This window comes from Arvicola amphibius, chromosome 3 (genome assembly GCF_903992535.2).
Source record: "Arvicola amphibius chromosome 3, mArvAmp1.2, whole genome shotgun sequence".
Classification (NCBI taxonomy): domain Eukaryota; kingdom Metazoa; phylum Chordata; class Mammalia; order Rodentia; family Cricetidae; genus Arvicola; species Arvicola amphibius.
The window spans coordinates 40,009,336-40,030,542 of NC_052049.1; the positions used below are offsets into that span (position 1 = coordinate 40,009,336).

The following is a 21,207-nucleotide window of genomic DNA, read 5'->3' on the forward strand; positions in this document are numbered from 1 at the left end:
CTGTCTCTCTCGCTTGTTACAATAACAAGGACTCCTCAATGTCCCCGTGCTGGGACAAGAGAATGGGTTTCCTACGCTGCCTGCCCACTTTCATTGTCTTCATGTTAATGGCAGGTAACAATTTATACAATGTAAGCAAGGACACAGCAGCTGTCTCTGGAGGGAGTGCCTGTTCCCTACCTCTATTCACTTTGCACCATGTTCTCCAAGGTCCTTAGGCTGAAAGCAAAGGAAGTCTGTGTGGACAGAGGGTTGTGCTCTCAAGCAAGCCTCCCTCCTGCTCTCAACTGACTGCTCAGAACTGGGATTCAGTTGCCTTTCAGACTGAAAACAGGGGTCACAGTAGATGGTAAGAGTCCACCTACCAGCGTGCGGGTGCCAAAGCCATCACACAGTGGCGGCATCTCTTTGTTTAAGCAGATCCTTGCCATCATCCTCATCAGCAGCTGCAGCTTTCTCCTGTTTTCAGGAGGCAGAAGGAGACAACAAATCTGGAAAGCTTCGATTGCCATCTTCTCTTTCTGCAGCAAACCTGATTCAAAGAAAAAGTTTCACCGTTTAGTACCCAACCCACTTGACTGGGCCTCCTTCCTCACATTCCTACAGTTAAAATTATACAGAATGTTCTCACATATTCAGTTACACCTGACAAGGTGCACAATATGCATGCACTGTGACTCACAAGTAAGCACAGAAAATGCAAACCGTGAAGCCATCCAGCAGGCACGAGACAGAGACAAACAGCCATTTCCCCTCCCAGCTACAACCACAGACAGACGGGACAAGTTCATAGCTCTCTTTCCCACTAAACTAGAAACAGGCCCTGCCAGCACCAAAGCCCAACTCTAAAACCTACAGTGATCGAGAATACAATACATAAAATGTCATATTAACAGAAGGATAATCACGGTCATCTTGACAGCTTCAGAAAAGGCATTTAATATAATCAACATCCTTCCAAGATAAAAATCCTGAACAAATTAAGTATAGAAGGACCATAACGAGGAGCTGGGTAGATGGCTCAGAGGTTGGGAGCACTGGTTGCTCTTTCAGAGGACCCGGGTTCAATTTCCAAGACCCACATAGCAGCTCACAACTGTTTGTGGTTCCCCTTCCAGAGGACCTGACACCCTCATGTAAGACATATAAGCAGGAGAAAACACCAATGCACACAAAATAAATAAATTTGTTTAAATTTTTTAAAATTCATCTTCAAAAAGAAAAAAGAACAACAAAAACACAAAGGACCATAACTAAACACAATAAAAAAACATTTATAGTAATGAATAGCTGGGACCAGAGAAGTAGTTCAGCAGATAAAAATGCTGGCCAGACAAACCTGATGGCCTGAATGTGACCCCAGAATCATTGTAAAAAGCCCAACGCTGTTGCACTTCTGTAAGCACCCCTATAGCAAGGTGGAAGGCAGAGAAGAGATTGCCCAGAAGACCACAGGCTGGCTAGCCTGGAGGAGAAAGCATGGACAAGCAGACAGACTGCCTCAGAAATGAGGGAGAGGGGAACAACCAATGCCCAAAAGATGCCACACGTGTCCCAACACACGTGCACATTCTCTTACACAAACAGAGATGAAGGCAGAAAGAAGTTTTAAAAAGTACTTTTGTAAAAAAAAAAATAATAATAATAAAAAAATAAATAAATAAAGTACTTTTGTTTGAGAGAGAAACATGATTTCCATTATACCGATGGGGAAAGCTGAACGTTTTCTCTAAGACCTGGACTGAGAAAAGCATGCCCACGTTCTCTGCTCGCTATTCAACACAGCTGTGTTTGACTGCACACAGCTGCAGACATTACACCACCTGACTACCAAATATGACACGAGCGGTGGAGGGGTGATTAGGAGCACAGGTGGTTCTTCTAGAGGACGCTTGTGCAAATCCTAGCACTCACGTCAGCCACTCACAACTGCAGCCTCAGGAGATCAATTCCCTCTCCGGGCCCCTGCTGACACCAGCTACACAGAGACACACACAAAGCTAAACAGTATAAACAAAAGGAACAGAATAAACCCACGCCCTTACAACCAACTGACTTTCAAGGGAGGTGCTGAGGACACACACAGGGCAGCCATCCCAACCGTGATGAAGACTACCCACATACAGACCAGTAAAACTAGATCCCTACTCTTTACAGTCTCACAAAATACAGCCCAAAATGGATAAAAACGTCAGTGTAAGACTTGACATTATGAAACTTCTAGAAGAACCTCAAACCCACAGCAGTCCTCCCACTTCAGCTTCCCAGTTCTTAACTGAGATTATTGTGTTACATAACATAAGCTAAGAATAAAAAGTCAAGTGCCTCATGACCTCAATTACATATGGAATCTAAAGAGTTGATCACACAGAACTGAGAAGAAATGAGGTGAAGGGGTAGCACTGACCAGTGTGCACTGAGAGGCAGACATGACGAAAAGGCTCTGGGGCCCTACTGCATAGTCAAGTGGTAACAGATAACGAGAACACCATTAAGCTGTACAAAAATAGTTTTGATGTTTTATGAAGAAGAAGAAGAAGAAGAAGAAGAAGAAGAAGAAGAAGAAGAAGAAGAAGAAGAAGAAGAAGAAGAAGAAGAAGAAGAAGAAGAAGAAGAAGAAGAAGAAGAAGAAGAAGAAATAACAGGAGGAGGAGGAGGAGGAGGAGGAAGACAAGGAGGAAGAGAGGAGGAGGAGGAGGAAGAGAGGAAGAAGAAGAGGAGCAGCTCTAGGCCAGCAGGATGGCTCAGCAGTGAAGGAAGGCACTGCCACCAAGCCTGATGCCCTGAGTTTGAACTGTGAGACCTACAAAGTAGAAAGTGAAAACTGACTCTCACAAGATGTCTTCTGACTTCTGCAACTGTATCGCGACATGCATACCCACACACATTCAGAAATGTAGATTAAAAAATTTTAAATACCTGCCCTTCATCACCAAGATGTGGCATGGTCAATTAAGCTCATTTTAGGCTTCTTCACACTTATGCACCAGTACACCTCACTACAGCTTTAACCCATGTGTTCTGAATGACCAATGAGATATATTTTCTTGTTGTGTGCTCCTTAGGGAATCATCTCTCCTTTACAAAATATCTTTTAAAAGTTTGTGCCCTTTTTATTGTATTAATTGTCTTATTGCTTAAGAGTTCTGAATATATTCCAATGTGCTCATTACTTTATCCGTTGCTGTAGCAAAATAATTGGAAAGGGGCAACTTAAGGAAGAACTTCTGGCCTCCAGTTCAAGGGTATTGTCCCCAAGGGGGAGGGGCCACAGTGGCAGGAATTTGGGTGGTCGGTCATGCTGTGTGCTCACCAGGGAAACAGAGTTATGAACACCAGCTCTCAGTCCCTTTTTCCTTCATATTCAGTCGGGCTAGAATGACATTGTGCACAGTTAAGAGGGGTCTTCCCAGCTCAATTAGCCTAACTTAGACTCTCAGAGACAGCGGGCTGTTTCCATGGTGACTCCATTCTAGTCTACTATTTTATGTGTATGGGTGCTTTGCCTGTGTGTATGCCTGTGTACCACATGTGTGCCTGGTGCCAACGGGGGCCAAAAGGACATCAGATCAGCCACATGTGGGTATCTAGAATCAAACCCAGGACCTTTGGAAGAGCAGTCAGTGCTCTTAACCACTGAGCCATCTCTACAGCCCCTCCAGCAGGGATTCTAAAGCCCACCAATTTCACACTCAAAATTAACTACAGCACCTAGCTTCAAGCATTTTCTAAGATATATAATAAGCATATGCTATTCCAAGCTCTTTTCCTTGTATTTTAATGGTATATTCCTTTTTAAATTTATTTTTATTTCCCAGAATATTTTTCTTGTGCCTTACATTTTTATTGTTTCTGTTTACCTTTCAATAACTATAAACTCAAACTAAAGCAATAATTCTTCGCCTTGGAAAACAAAAACTAAATGGCAAAGCTTTCATGGTGCCATTAGCTAATCTGACATTGTCTTAGAGCAATATGGCAGTTTTACAGCCAGAGTCTAAAAGACACAGGTATAATTCCGGTAGTTCTAAGAGGAAGTGTTGACAAATGATAACTACTGGCTGCATCTGTGAGGGAGGAAACACCATTAGAAAATTCTAAAGTGACTCATGGGCCAAAAGGGGAATGGGGTTAATTAAACGTCTCAGTGGCATTTGACGAAAACACAGACTTTGGAAGTTGCTGGAAACAGACAGACAAGGCTGGAGCACCTCAGCATCAACACTCACAACTGTAACAACACCCACAGGCCACACACACACTGCTCAGGGCTTTTCCTTCCCTCAGGAGCCATTGGCAGAAGGCTTACTTAGTCCTTTTCTAACACAGGCCAAAGCAAAGGGAAGTGGTGGGAGGAGCACTTGCAGAGGTTCTGCAGAGAGCCCTGCAGAGAGGACGGCCCTCTCCGTGGCTCCTGTTTTCTTCATGCTTAGAGACAGAGAACACCTGAAGCACGGATGAGCTTTTTGAGAGGAACGTTTTCAATCACCCAATGCTGGGACCATTGGACGGCCCAGCCCACATTTCTCTATACCTCAACTTGTTTCTCTCTTTCTCTAACTTCTGACTGAGAGCTAAGGGCACTGCTGGTGTGAATCTCAACATCATGCATGGCCTGCAGCCTCCTGGGAGAGGAGCTGCTATGGTGAGAACTGCCCGTGAGCTGGCCTGTCCTGGCTATGCCGGACACGTCTCCATTTGGGGTACTGGATGAGGCAGGTACTTGTATCAGCCCCCACATCTTCCTCTTGCCACTATTGTTGCTGGCGCTGCTGTTCATGGGTAGTTAGTTCTACTGAGGAGCTGGTCATGCTAGCCAGCAGGGGCCATAGGCCACAGTTTCCTCAAAGTGGCTGCTGTTAGAGGCTCAATAAAATCACACTACACTGCTGGGGGATGAACATTTATCTGGGGCCACAGCAAGACTATCATTCTCAGACAAAAAACCAAGTCTAGTCTCCCTTAACCCTTTTCTCCATTTCCTGGTGGAGTAATCTTAACACGAGACACTCCTAATTTGAATGAAGCCAATTTTATTGAATTTTTATTGTTTAAGCTTTCTATATGTATATCTTTGCCTACCCAAGATTGCAAGAATCCTCTCCTACATTTTCTTCTGGCGGATTTTAGGTGGATTTGTTTTGTTTGAGTCTATGATCCACTTTAATTTAAGTTTGAACAAGTATGAAAAAATACAGAGGCTCATCTTTTCCAGTTGTTCTAACATCATTTACTGAAAATATCTTTTCTTTTGGTTTCTTTTGAAAAACCTCTTGGCTATTGGTATATGAAACTATGAAATGAAATATAAAAGCAATGAAATATGAAAACTCTAGGAAGCCTAGAAGTCCCAGAAAGGCCAATAGAGTCATGTCTGTTGAAAGGGAGGGAGGGGTCAAAGTTTCACTTTTTATTGAAAACATATAAAGAAAAAAGATTATATTGAACCAAGAGGATTTAAAATACAAACCAATTGGCAAGAATCTTTTGCTTAAAGAAAGACACAGCAAGAGAATCTAATTCTTTGGAGATTTTTAAGGAAAGGTAAGCAGGTTACCACAGTGAATTATTCAGAAGTAGATACAGGCTCCCCATGCTCGAGATGATGTCCTTTCTTACACAAATCTCAAATACAGCACTTAATGATCCCTTCGGCTCCTAGGCTCAGAAAGTTTTTACTCATCCAAATGCTGGATAAAAATGAACCATATTTCATATTACATTTTAAAATAATTTTATCTTTATCTTGCTGAAATGGTATGGGAAAAATCTTGGACTTTCCTCCTGAAAGTACTATCAATCATCTTAGTGATCACTGATATAAATAACTTATACATTGGGTTACATCCAAGGAAAATCTAGACACTTCCCTAAATTGCTACCTTTAGGGAATACCTAACTCCACTGTATTTCGACAATCATTGGAGATATTTGAGGGTGAATAGATATCTCTATCTTGACCCATCTGCATCTTCAGAAGCTCCAATAACAAGATGTGAGCCCAGAAATCAGATGACATCACCAGCAAGAACAAGAGTCCTGTCTGGGCGAGCACACTAACCAGTCTCCCTCTGAGAAAAGAGAAAATAAGTAACAAGGACCCTGAGGTTGCCTGGAGAACATAAGGGCAGGTAAAGACCACATGCTGTTCGACAAGTCACCTGACAACAGGGAAAACACCCAGTTATCTGGTTATTCTACACTATGAGCCTACACAACTCTCTGACGCGTGCATGTGTGGCGTACACACACACACACACACACACACACACACACACACACACACAGATCTCAGACTACCGAGACAGATGATCCAGTGCACGGGAGGAAATGACAAATAACAAAGCTGCCATCTCAGCCTTCCAGCTCAGTAGCAGGGAAACCGGGCGCCACTGCTGAGATGCAATAATTAAGAAATGGGAACTGAGTGAACTCAGTCAAAGCCTGAGAAGCAATGCAGCAGCAAGCTGGAATCCACATTCCCAAACACTTGCTCCTTCGACTTGTACCAGCAAAACCTTGAGTTTCAGACTCGCAGATCCTGTCATTTTTCTTTTTAAAAAGCTGTAAAAATTAATTTGTCTATGAATCTCCTGTATCTTAAAATATGCACGTTAATCAAGCTTCTTTAAAAAAATCAGACACATAGTTCAAACTAGAGCTGCTTACAGGATATTTAAAGAAGCAAGGTTAGCACAAACCAACAATAGGATCACTCGGTTTCTCATTTCTTATCCACCTTCATTTCCCTCAATATGCAAATTAGCAAATGCTACACAAGTCAATGGACTCTGTGTAGTAGGCTATGGAGCACGGGTAAAGGTTGACACTCATGGTGGAAAATAAAGAACCGTCGACAGCTGGCTTGGTTAGACTGCTGGACCAAACTGAGTATTTTGTAATTATTGGTAAAGAATAAGTCTCTCATCTTCAAACATGTCAAATCAGGGTTTTTTTCTTCCTGATCCCCATCCCATACTTGTTAAACGTCCGATTCCTGAGACAGGATCTTGCTATGTAGCCCAAGCTGGCCTCAAATGTGTACTCTCCCCTTCTCAACATCCTAAGGGCTAGGATTATAGGCATGGGCCGCCTCACCTGCGACTTTTCCTTGAAAACTCTTAAAATGGACTTGAGACGTCCAATTTCATATATCAATGGTGACTAACAGCTCTCAGGTCACAGCTCTGGTCACAAGGTCTACCATGTTCAATCAAACAGAGGAGTGAACCTCAAAAAAAAAAGAATATAAGCTAAAGTGACAATCACGCCCATTGAAAACTGCCGGACAATTTTCAACTTCTACACAAAGTAGACTGATTACTTCCTTTAAAAGACAACATCTTGCTTCAATCTAGGCAACATGTGATTTCAATCAAGGCAGCATCCTATTTCAATCAAAGTCAAGACGTTTAAGAGATGAATCAACTCTATGAAATTCAACCTACATCTCTAGATACTTCCTTTATGCACAGACTGTATTAGATACTCTTTGTCAATCATGCAAACAAATTACGATCTTCCAGTCCGGGTTTTCTTTTTGCACTATAGGAAGATACTTAATTTTTTTTTTTAAACAGTGATTTCCAATGCCGGTGTCTCATGCATGTTCACTTTGAAAGGACTGATAACAGAGCAGGTTAATACATGTTACCAGTCTCATTCAATGGCTGTGATGGTTTGACTGAAAATGCCCCCGCAAAGGGAGTGGCACTATTAGGAGGTATGGCCTTGCTGGCATAGGTGTGGTCTTGTTGGCGGAAGTGTGCCACTGAGAAAGTGAGATTTGAGGTCTCATATATGCTCAAGATACCGTCCAGTGTCTCAGTTCACTTCCTGAAATCGTAGAGTTTTCCAGCACCACGTCCTCCTGCACACCGCGTACTCCCAGTCACCATGATAACAGACTAAACCTCTGAAACCGTAAGCTACCACCTCAATTAAATATTCTCATTTTTAATAGTTGCCATGGTCATTGTGTCTCTTCACAGCAAAAGAAACCCTAACTAAGACAATAGTCTATTCTGGCTTACAGCTAAAGGCAATAAATTCCTAATACTCATCAATTCTCTACCTCAAGTCCTTTATATTTTATGGGTTAACTAATTCTGATATCAATTTGGAATGGAGCCAGCTTTAATTCCTAGCTCAGCTCAAAATGAATAATTGTGAAGGACAAATGATATAAAAAAACAGATTTATTGGAATTTATGTTTTAAAAAAAATGTTCCAAGTCATTCTGTTTCCAAACTAAATAATTTACTACATAATATTTTTTAAAAATGGGAAATGAGAAGAAACTATAAGAACTGATTTTTCAATTCAGCCTTTAGAATTCTAGTCTAACCAATGCTAATGGCAGTAAGGATAATGAGAATCTACTCATTTAGTCCATAAGCACCTGCAAGAGCAGCAAGCATTCATCATTAGCCATGAGATGCACACATTCATAAGCCCCCAATCAAACCCAGCTGAAAACAAAATACCAAGAAGACTCCATAACAGTGATGTATCAGTAGCAGATACCTGTAATCTAGTACTTAGATAAGGAAAGAGGAGAGTTATGAGTTCAAGGCCAGCCTCAGCTGCATACTGAGTTCAAGGGCAGCTCGGTCTAAATGAGACTCTATCTAAAAATCAAATCAAAACCAAGATACCCATAAAAGATCAATTGGCCTAAACAAAATACCCAAAAGACTTACTGGTCTTAGAATCCCATAATAAACTAAATAGGCCCTCCATTTATCCCCAGTGTTAATATTAATAGAAAATAATCACGCCTAAAACAAGGTGGATGGATGGGTAAAGCACTTGCTGGGGAACCTGCACAAATCTGGAAAGAGAAAGCCAACTGCACAAAGCAGTCATCTGACCTCAATGGGAGCACCATGGCATATGCCTGCACATATATCATATATCACGCACGCGTGTGCGGACACACACACACACACACACACACACACACGGTTACTATTACACAAACCATTTATAGCAACTTTGTTACTTTCAGAGAACCTATAGAGGCCTGAATCTAGAGTACACTGCTGAGTTCAGGTAACTCATTCACATATAGCTGACATTTTGTTCAGATGCTATGGAAGGGATGCAGAGAAAAATAAAGGAAGTAAAAAAGGAAGGGGAAAGATTGTTAATGCCCAGGATGCTAAGGAACAAGAATATGTTAAGTCCTCTCACGTCTGCGTAACCGACGATATTCAAACAGCATGCATTTGACAAGGAAAAGGTACTTACAGCCCACAGGGAAATCTGATTTCCAAAAAGAAAGGAACAATAGCAATAATAGACTTTTCTCCCTTTCTACCATGTTTCCTTGATGGCGTAAATTCTAAGGTATAAGTCTATATGAAGAATAAAAACAAGCTTTACATGAATAATGTTACTGTATTTATTATGCATATTTCAAGTATCAAATAGTCCTATAAAGACATGATTTTTCTAATAAAAATAAATTACCTTCAAAATGACAATATACCTCCTACACTGACTGCTCATGAAGTCATACCTAGAGTAATCAATTTAGTATTGAAGAGTAAATGTCAAATTTACATTCTTCTCTACCAACAATGTTATGCTCTTATACAACATTCTGGTCTTCCTTTAGAAATAAAACCTGCTGGGTTTTGCTTTGGGTTTTACAATACAGGTAAACTATTTTCTTTTACTCCTTCTGGAGCAGGAATTAAGCAGTCTATGAGTTCTTACCTTGACAATGCCTGTATGGCTAGCTTTTACTGTGTAGGAAGGCACTATACAGGCCGCTGAGGGCAAAAAGTCACCAACACTTTTACCCAGCTGTGGACCCTACAGTGGAGCACCACTGGCAGAATCACTGTGGAGGTAACCACCCACTTACTGATTGGATTTGAAGCCCTGCTCCATGGAAAGGAATTAACACTTGGTATTTAAAAAAAAAAAAAAATCAAAAAACAAAAACAAAACTGATTTAATAAATAAATGAATAAAAAGCCCGTGAACACGTGGAGAAGCTACCACTGTCTTGGTAAATGCCAGACCCATCCTCTGCCCTCTTGATATTCGTGCTTATGACCATAGGGCAGTGCTGCTCCCAGCTTAGGTCAGAAAAGCATCTCTCTCAGTGGATGATGATCACTGCAAAGAGTTGCAACTGCTCAAAGTGCTGAGAAAAAGTGAGCACTGAATGTTCTGCCGCAAACAGGACAGCCTACCCTCCCCCCCGGCCCAAGGCCCAGGGAACATCATCACAGGAGAGAGACTAGGAGCCAGAGGAAGGGGGTGGTGCAGTCGTCCAGGTATGACATGGCTGCTGCGCTCGGAAGTTCACAACAGCTATGATTCCTGCCTAAGACTGGGCACAGCACACTGCATCACGGATGAAGGTTTATGCAGGCAGGCAAAGATCACTGTGGGGAGGTCAGGACTCCCACTCCACCCTGAGAAACTGTGGGAGTTAATCATGGCTGGAGGAGAGGGAAACATTTTTTCAGTGGTGGACCACTGAAAGGTGCAATGATCCTATAAACAGCTCTTACCAATGCTTCAATGAGCAAACCTAATGAAACTCTTTACACACCGAGAGAGAGAGAGAGAGAGAGAGAAAGAGAGAGAAATGAAAGCAGAATGTGCTGTTTGTGAAGAGAAAAGGAATAAGTAGGAATGGGAAGAAGTAAGGAAGGATTATGCATTATATACATGTATGAAAATGTCTTCATGAGACCCATTATTATATATAATTAATATATGATAATAAAAGGAAAATACTGATGTATGAAATTCTCAAAGTTACAAATAGTTCATATAAATATTAAAAGTAAAACAAAAATAAAAATAGGATATCAAAACTAAATTTAAAATAAAATTTTTTAAAAAAATAAAAGATAATGTTCTGAACTCTTATTAGTGGAAATCTGGAGACAGTGACAACTCAGTATCAACACGCAGATGCATTGCTATATATCCACCTAGGACACTGACGAAAGCATCAAACAGATGGAACGTCAGCAGTGGCTCCTTCAGGTGACCATAGTAATCCGCGATTGTCTTGAAGACATCTTTCTCAAACCCCAAGTACATAGGCTGCTTCCAATCAGAGCAGTTCGGCCCTTTAAAAGAAGAAAGAGAACAATTAATGAGGCAGTTACTTGTAAGTACCATAGTCTGACCATCTGTGTGTGTGCACAGATAGATATTCGAGAGACACAGACAAGTTTTCATATGGAAATGACATATACCTTTTGCTCAAATACGATTAATGTTTAATTGAATATATTATAAAATGAAGAGCACTTAATGTATCTCTATTTTAAAAGAAAAACATGCTTTCTTGTTCAAGTCAAGGCAAACTTTATTCATGTAAATAATTTTATTTCAAATAGTAAAATTTTCCTAATCTTAGTAAAGTTAACAAAATAACAATTTGTTAATATGTAATAGATGAGCTATCTAGAAATTTTTACAACTTCTTGAGTTTATTAACTATCCTGTAATATCCTACAATCATACAGTTGAAAGAATCGGTTTCTCCTAACACTTTCAGACAAATGAAACTTTTATGCTTTTTGAAAAGATGAGAAAGATTTTACATTCTATCTTGTCAACTTATTCTAAACTATAAACAATCACTGCCCGATTATAAAAAGAAAACTGATCACACTGTAGAGCTGGAGCAACCTTGGAAGCTCTGAGCCAGCCTGGGCCTGGCCACACTCTGTGCCACCCGAGGGCAGAGGAAGCCCCTCAGAACCCAGGTCCCAGGAGGAACAAGAGATGATCCGCACAATCCGGCGGCAAACACCCTCAGCGCACTGCACGATGAGCACAGGATCACACTGCCAAGTTGACAAGCAGACTGGGGGTGCTGGGACCTTGAAGGAAACAGCGCATCCCAAGAGGACCATAGACGAAAAGGAGTGCCATTATGTGACCAGCTCCAGGCCAGCAGAGGACAAAGCGATTAAACCCAGATAGACTGATATGCCCAAGAGGATGAACAAAGCAACAAAGATGAATTCAAGGAAATTCTTCCCACAGAACTGAGGGAGCTAAGAGATTTGAGCTGTTATACAGGAAGCCACTCTGTACCATGACATTCAATCCCCTAGAACATCATGAAATGGCTCTTTATGGTGTCCCTAAAAACTCCTTTACTGGGAGCTGGAAATAGCTCAGAGGTTAAGAGAGTAGTCCCCAGCATCCACATCAGATGCACCCACATCAGATGGCTACCACCGTGTATACCTGAAGCTCCATGGGATCCAGTGCCCCTTCTGACCTCCATAGGTGCCTCCACCCACACGCACACATAGGTAAAAATAAAACCTCTAGCTGAAAACAAAACTTTTACCCTTCACAGTCTGTACTCTTCTTAAAAATTAATTTTATTAGTTAAAATAATGTTGTAAGCATAAACCTAGAAGCAACTACATAAACCATGCTTGTTTACATCTTCCTCACATAGGAAGCTTAGTCAAGTGATGGTCTGATATATCTCAACAAACAAGACCCATTGCCAGAATTAGTACTTAGCAGAGTGAGCGAGTAATAAACAGTTATATGCCTTGGGAATATGGCATCATCTTTGTTAAAAATATGGGGGGAAATCCCTGAAAGGAAACATGGATCTTTTCTTTCTTAATCACCTTAAGTTCTAAGGACATTTATAAATGTTATTCCTGACAGATTCTGGAATGAAATGTTTTGCCTATTTTATTTCCATTTTTGATTGGCTCTTCTGATGTCTACACACAAAAAGGCAAAAGAAATCAGTTAATCCAGTTCTGTATTAACAGCAATCTTCATCCTCTGAGCGTCCATGAAAGGGTCTGGCCCACAACTGAACACACAGGCCCACGCGTGCATGGTCTGCACTAAAGAAACCTTCAAAAGGAGAAGGAGAATAGCAGGCTTCTAGGAAAGAAGGCGGCACGTAGGTCGCCTATACCCTTCCAGAAGACTCAAGAGGAGACTGCACTTACTAAAGGTAAGGACAAAGAGCAGGTCATAACCAACAGACTCAGAGTAAATTTTCATACACAGGAGAATTCGGGAAAGCCTAGAAATTTTATAAGACTGTCCAACAGGCTGGCCTTGTCCTTTGGCTACCTTTTATATTTGATACATACCCAACCCTCTGTGATATGCTAACCATTTGTAAAGGTTGCTTTCAACACATGTGAGCCCACTCCTCCCAACACTCTGGTCTCTAGCCTGTAGCAATTATGAAGTCATAGGACATCTTTCCTCTACTCAATGGCCAGTCATGCCAACCTTACTGCAGGCATCTGTGGCTTTGTGTGTCAAATAGGGAACTGTGTATACACTGCCCTGCATTCCCGTCTTCAGCGGAAGTCACACACAACAAATGCACCTCGCAGCATTTCAGCACACGTTATAGCTTCATTCCCACTGGTAACTTCCAAATCTTTGGTTCTCCAGGAGCTCAGAAAAAGTGCTGGAGCCTCGCAATTGTACATTTATGTCATCACTGCCACCTCTGGCCAAAGTTGTAATTTATATTTAATTTACTTTGACCAGTTGAGCAGAAAGGATAAAAATGCACTTCCGGGTCAGCAAGATGGCACAGTGGATAAAGGCATTCACGGCCATGTCTGACAACCTAGGCTCAGTCCCAGAACCCATAAGGTGCATCCTCTGGCCTCCACACACTTACACACTTGCTATGGCATGGCAATAGTACATACACACTATACGCAACTTTAAAATCTTCAGTACTTCCCCAGGCTAAAGCCACATTACTCTACATCTCAATGCATCCAAATTATCAACAAACATCAGTGAAAATTGTTAAGAGTTAAACTTGGAGAACTCTGAGTTGTATGCTAGCTGGTATTGCTATGTGTTCAGAATGAGAGGAAGCAACCACCCCACACAGGGCCAGTAAGACAACCATGAGACTCAATGGTTCATTTCATTCTATAATCAACAAGTGACTCAGCTTAATCAATAATTTAGTCTACTAATTCAATAACTTACACACCTGTCTCTGCATATGCTGATCCTACACAAAAATAGTAAGTGATCTTTTCCTGAAAGAGCCATGATACTCTAGAGCTTCTCTAAAACCAAATATCGCCGTTATTAATAAGCTAAAAGAACAAGGATTCTCATTAAAAACACATGCTTGGGGCAGAATAGACTGTTCCTCAGGTAAAAGTGCTGGCCACCCAAACCTGATGATCTGAGTGAAGACCCTCAGAGCCCAGAGAGTAAGAAGTGATCCCCCAATCACCTTCTGACTGCCACACAGGCACCACAGCATGCGTCCGACATCCGCATGCACACATACATATCACACACACACAGTAATAATAATAAAGCGTTTCTTCCTTTAAATATTAGAATCCGCTCTTTAGGTTACACTTTCTGAAAATACCAAGAACATCGTAGTGTTCATTAAGCCTTTATTATAGCGTTCCTTCACGGTGCTGATGACAGCCAATGAAGAGCATGCCATGTGTCCACTAAAGAGATTTTCTATGCCTACGAGCATTCCCTCGGGCCCACCCTGGGCCAGGCCTCCAGATCTTACATGCAGGTCTCTGACACAGTCTTGGTTGTCTCTCTGAATGCAGGCTCCTCTCCTTCTAAGCCATCCTGCAGATCAGTCAGGCCAGTCCTCTAAAACACTCTGTTCCTCTTATAACACTGCCCTCCGAAGCCCCGCAGAGGACAGAAGCTGCCCAGCACACGAGATGTGAACACAATAGACACTTAACAACCCCTATAGGAATGAAAGCCTACAGACCACCATAGGCGGCTGCTGCTCTATGGTGCACGCCGTCACTCATTTCTTTTACCCCTACGATGCGCTCCTAGAAGTGGCATGAACTTGATGTATAATTCATCCATGAGACCGAGGAAGAACTAAATGCCTTTAAAACTGCGATATAAAATGCTGTGACCAAGTCATGAATCTACCGGTTAAGCACAATGGTCGCCAAACGATTCCCTGCCAGCCTCACAGGTGTCAAATCAATGTCCAGCCCACTGAGCAGGAATGTTTTCTAATTCAAGGCACTAATTTCTGTTAATTTTATAAAACTGGCAGATAATTAGTACTTACAATTTGCCAAACACTTCATAGCTGACAGGACCCAATAAGGAAGCTCTTCTGTAGGAAAGGAAGATACAAAAGATATTTTATTTATCTCTTTATAACTCAATCAGATACTCTCTCTCTCTCTCTCTCTCTCTCTCTCTCTCTCTCTCTCACACACACACACACACACACACACACACACACACACACAGTATTAAGAATGTATCATTTGCTCAGGCAATATGAGACATTTCACCAATTTGTTATTTTATTTTATTTTTGGTTTTTCGAGACAGGGTTTCCCTGTAGTTTCTAGAGCCTGTCCTGGAGCTAGCTCTTGTAGACCAGGCTGGCCTCGAACTCAGAGATCTGCCTGCCTCTGCCTCCCGAGTGCTGGGATTAAAGGCATGCGCCACCACCACCCGGCTTGTTTCACCAATTTGTATACAGAACAATTAAAAGAAAAATCTTTCTTTTCTTTAGAAGCAATGTTATAACATGTACTTAAATAGGGAATAACAACTTCTCAAAGGATAGGACACACTTTTAAAAACAGTAGTAAAAAGAAAGAACTGGATGATTTGTCTAGAGAAAAGCATGGCATGCATGAGGCCCTGGGTTCAATCCTTAGCACCATGATGAGGGGCCGGGGCAGGGGTGGGGAGGACAGGACCGACAGTATATTTTGTAGGTCCAATATAGTTATAGTTATCGTTTTACCTGTTACCATTTTCAAAGTGTTTCAGGTCAAGAACATTCCACTGACATACTAATCACAGGCTGCAGTATTAGCTCGGCCTTACAAGAGTAGTGACATTTTCTAGGATAAGCCCAGCCCAGAGGCTGGGGAGACTGCCCAGTGGTTAGAGCATGCGGTGCTCTTCATGGGAGCAGAATTCAGTCCCCAGCACCCACATCACATAGTTCACAATCACATGCAACTGCAGCTCCAGGGAATAACTCCCTCTTCTGGTCTCCTTGAATATTGCGCTTATTCATACAAACCTACACAGAAACACACACATACACAAGAGTAAAAATAAAAAAAAAAACTTTTAAAACAAACAAAAAAAAAGATCCCAGCAAAATAACTTGATACAGCCTCTTCCATCTGGGCCTGCAGTGGAGGGAACTTGTGTGATTCTATAGTGTGGGAAGCAGCCGCCTGTTGTGTTGCTTCACCTAACAGACCTGAGAATTGTAAACCTTTCCTTCTTACAGAAAAACAGAAAACACACACATACACAAAAACTGACTGGTTGTCTAAGTGATAACTCAAGATATAATACTGTTCCTCTAGAGAATCTGCACAGGTCTAGGGGTATTTCAAAGCCCTCCACTACTCCACACACGCACGGGAACCCACTGTTACAGCTGGATAATAACCCAACAGGTTCCCACACATGATTTCGGTCTGCCACTGTCCTCCATTCCTGATGGAGGGCCTACGACAGGGGAAGTGCTCCTGCTTTCCAAGGCAAGTCCTCCTCCTGTCCAGGGACACAGCTTACTTAAACCTCTTCTCCACTCACACACCATGACCCTTCTTGTACATGCCACTAGTTAGGAGCTTCAGCCCGAATTTACTAAAAGTTTCCTATGTCCCCCAAAGTACTGGACCACTAAGTGATCCAAAGGTCACTTAGTTCCAGCCAATTATCAGCAAGAACTTAAATTAAAAGATCAACTCAAAGAACCCTTCTAATTCCAGTCCAACACTTACCTATAAGAAAAGGCTTTTAAATTGGTCTTGAGTCAAATATGAGGACACATCCCTGTCAGCTGAAGCAAGAACATATCGAGTTCCTGAACTACATAGTAAAACCATGCCACAAATAAATAAACAAATAAAACCAGTCTGATGACTGTGGCCCACCATAGGCACTATGGGTAATATGACTGCCTTGTTATAAAAAGAAATAAAAATAAATAAAGGTATGTTTTTGTTTGTTGGTTTGCTTTTGGCCCTGATTTATAAGCCACCTCAGAGGATAAGAAGTTATCTCATTAAAAATAATAAAGACTATCCCAGTCAACCTAACTTATTGACAGCATTGTGAAAAGATAATTCAGAAACATAACTGTGGGGCTGAGAATGTAGCTCAGCTTCTTGAGTACCTGACTAGCATGCACAAGGCCCTAGGTTCAGTGGCCAGTACCACATGAATCATTATTATATGGTAATGCCTGTCCATGACTGCAGCATTCAAAAGTGGAGGCAGGAGGTGAGCCTCCATGCCAAGTTTGAGCTACATAAAACCCTAACTTCAAAATAAACAAAAAAAAAAAAAAAAAAAAAAAAAAAAAACCTAAATGCAATCAAACCTAAAACTTGTGTTGGGCACTTCCTTAGCCTTAAACATTCTCATGTGTCTGGAGTCTCCCTAGAGACAAGGGACGATGGGAGGCACTTACCGTCCTGGCAACTAGACTCTGTGTGCACTGTGCTGTCTTCCTTCCTGGACCCTCGTCTTTCTATGACATTTTAATAACCCAAACACTGAGTTAAAGGTACTGATAGAAAACAAATAAATGTAGTGAGGGCGTAGACTCCGCTGGGGCTTAGGAAAAGAGCAAAGGGAACTAAGAGATGTGTGTGCCAATGTGTGGTCCAAGCCGCGCACAGGGCTGGTGCACTTACTTGACTTGTCATCCAGGATGACGACGCCCTGCTTGCTGACACTGTATACGTTATGGATGATGAACTTGGAGTTGACAAGTTTGGTGTTTAGAACTTCTTCCAGGGAATCCAGGCCAAGGACTTTCTGTAAACTAAAATGATAAATAATTTATTCTTAAAATAATTTTCAAGGTTTCAAAGTTTGTTTCAGTAGTGCTAAACACTGAACAATACAAAAGGTTCTCTACCCCAACCCCCATCGTGTGTGTGTGCGCGTGCGTGCGCGCGAAGCTGGCTGAAGAGCTCCAGGAATCCACCTATCTCTACCCCACAGTGCTGCGGTTACAGGCACTGGCAGGTGTGTCAGTCTCTACATGGGCGCTGGGGATTTGAACCAAGGTCCCGCTGCTTTCACTGAAAGCACTCTTAGGCACCGAGCATCCCCTCGTCACCTCAAAAGATCAGTCTTTAAGGTGCACTGCCTTCATTACTGCACCCAAACTTTCTAGACAGTGGGTTAGGAATGGAATATGTTTAAAATAACCTAGAATATCCTTTCCAGTAGCATACTTCCTTAATTATTTAACTACACAACATCCTGAATTCCAAGACACTAATTTTAACTTTAAGTTGGGAATGGTAGGACATACATGTAATCCCAGCACTCCAAAGCCCGAGCAGAATTCAAAGTCAACTTGGGCTACAAAGCAAAAGCATGTCTCAAGAAGCTTAAAAAAAAAATTAAAAAAGAATTCAAAGTCATATTTTAACTATTACATATCTAACAATAGAAAATTCTCAAAAATTCAGTTAAATTATATATGTAAACAGCATAAGTACAGATTATGCAAAGTTGAGATTTTAAAACATAATTTCAGAAAACTAAAAATGCAGAGAGTAGGAAAGAGATAAAGTAGAAAGAAGACCCCATAAATTCCCAAATGTCAAGCATGCATACTAGGATAGCGTCATGGACTTCCAGATCTCCTCCACGTTGGCCTCGGTCAGCTGTCTTCGGTGGACGAGACGGCAAGCCGGCACCTCTCCAATAGCAATGCTGTGCCGCTTGAACCACATCTCAGAATTCTAATGTGGCGGGAGGGGGATGGGGAGGAAGGAGGGATAAAAGGAGGTGGGATAGAAAGAACGAGAATAAGTTTTTCAATATAAAATGCTACAGTTTATGAGAAAAGCCTTTGACTCGCCTATTTGTAATTTGACTGAAAATATGGTTGGAATTATAATCTTTCTTTGTATGGACCACGGAGAAGGAATGAATGACTCTCAAGATCAGGTCCTATTACGATGAATGGCCAAAGAGCTAAGGCAGTAAGTACAGCATTAAATAAACCACTGCCATTTCCTGTGGGAGTCCAACGAATCAGTGAAATAAACTTTAATAAATTCAAAATTAAGTGCAGAAATGCTTGTCTTGATCTACATTGTCCCAACTGAGTAATCACTTAAAAATATATATACCTTCTAGAATTCTCTTTAATAAGCAAATATCAAATACATATAATAGTGGAAAGCAACCCAATCCTAAGCAACTGCTAAGGGCAGAAAAGCAAGCAGCCTGCAAGAATGGCTCAGGATGACTAAGACCCAGGGAGTGACACCCTTCTGGAGACAGGCGATGGCTCAGGAGCTCAGGAGCTCAGGAGCTCAGGCTGCCCAAGCCACACAGCTCTCCACACCCGTGTTCCTAGCAGTCCATGCCCCAGTCTATTAGACACAAGTCAAACTTTTGTTTTTCAATCACAGGGAAAAATTTTGACCTGTGAGAGGCAAAATATGGTAGAAAACATTCACAATGGGTTTCTAGAATATATTTTTTGTAAATATATTGCTACAGAAAAAATCTTACAAATTTGAAAAAAAAAACATGAAAGTTATTTTTTGTTTGTTTGATGGTTGTTGTTGTTTTTAAAGGAGAGATAGGTGGGGTGTTCGGGTGCCCATGGAAGCCAGCAGCACTGGATTTATGATGGTTGCTGCCAATAAAGATGGGTGCTGAGAACCAAACTGTGATTCCTCTACAAGATCAGGAAGTACTCTTAACAGAGCTGCTACATGGTCTCTGGAGCCCTTGCCTTTAGTTGGAAAGAATAACCAAATTACAATGAAATTCAAAAGCCAGATGGATGTGTGAATTTTTAAATGTCTTAACCAAGTGTTTGGGCTTGAAGGTAGACAGACTTACATTTCCCCTGCAAACCCATTTCCAAAGGCACCCTAAAAAGTACTCCTGAATACATACATGTTTATCTGTGTAATATCTGCAAAGGCAGTGTTTGGAACACGATATGTTGAAAAGCTGGGAAAACATACCTAGCAATGAAGGGTTGAACAAATAAAATATATCACCTTATATTAGGCATGACGCAGGCACTAACATAAAAAAATTGGGTATACCGTGATGTGAGAGAGTTCTTCTGTTTTAATAAAGAAACTGCCTTGGCCAGCTCTTAGATGGGTGGAGTAGACAGAACAGGAAGAAGGAAGTGAGGTAGATGGCTCAGGCAGATGCCACACCTCTCCTAAGTTAGTCAGACTGCTGTGCCTCTCCTCAGAGAGAGAGACAGATGCGATGAAGCCAGCCACCAGGTCAGACATGCTGAATCTTCCCCGGTAAGACACCATTCATGGTGTTACATAGATTATTAGATTTGGGTTAGTCAAGATGTGAGTAAGAGGCTGAAATTAATGGGCCAGGCAGTGTTTAAAAGAATACAATTTGTGTGTTGTTATTTCGGGGCATAAGATAGCCGGTGGCCGAGAGCAGGGTGGCGGGAAGCCGCCCGCGGCTCCACACTACAATACCGTGCTATTCGACATGAAGAGCATGAGGTACAAGATGACCCAGGGTGACCTCGTTGTATTAAAACACACATGCAACAAATAGTAGAGGATAAAAATGCTAGCGTGGGTAATTCTCCATGGATATCACAGACAACTCTGTGATATCTCTGATCACCTTTCTCTGAAATAAATAAATCAGAGAAGCTATACTTGACCGCTGCTGAGAATCTTCTTGCAGAACACTGTTCTTTGCATTTTACAGGGGTAAACTTGGCTGACTCTCCAGTGTCCTCCCTCACAGGGGACCAGAACTCTTCCACAGAAGAACAAGAGCCAGCAGAGGAAAACAGGCTCAAACACCCATCACACAGCTGAGGCCTGAATGCAGCAGCCTGGCTCCAGACCCAGAAGGCACAGCACATAATTGTTTACCGTGTTTCATTACTGTGTTTTATTGTGTATATTGATGCCACAAGGGAGAGGACAAGACAGAGCAGGAGAGGGATCTAGTTTGGAGACAGATGTCTGCCTGGCATAAACGAGCCACCGAGTTGGGTTCTCAGTATTGTCTCCCCTCCCACGGCTACCACCACCACCCCCAAAAGAAAAAGATCTGACGACAGTTTCCCTCTGTAAGCCCAGACTGACCGGAACTCAGCAGGTAACCTAGGTTGACTATAGCTCAAGATCTTGCCTAAGCCTTCAGGCATGCACCACCACATCTACC

General features: G+C 41.8%; 1 protein-coding gene across 2 annotated transcripts in view; it reads right to left on the reverse strand.

Annotated features, from left to right (window-relative positions):
• Nucleotides 1–21,207, reverse strand: part of Depdc1b (DEP domain containing 1B) — a 57,110-nt gene that overhangs the window by 6,170 nt on the left and 29,733 nt on the right. For both annotated transcript variants that reach the window (XM_038323530.1, XM_038323529.1), the window contains exons 4-8: nt 18,637–18,764; nt 17,700–17,830; nt 15,083–15,130; nt 10,962–11,102; nt 366–532 (exon numbers count right to left, since the gene is read on the reverse strand). In XM_038323530.1, coding sequence (XP_038179458.1) covers nt 366–532; nt 10,962–11,102; nt 15,083–15,130; nt 17,700–17,830; nt 18,637–18,764 — 615 coding nt within the window. The remainder of the gene's footprint in view (nt 1–365; nt 533–10,961; nt 11,103–15,082; nt 15,131–17,699; nt 17,831–18,636; nt 18,765–21,207) is intronic.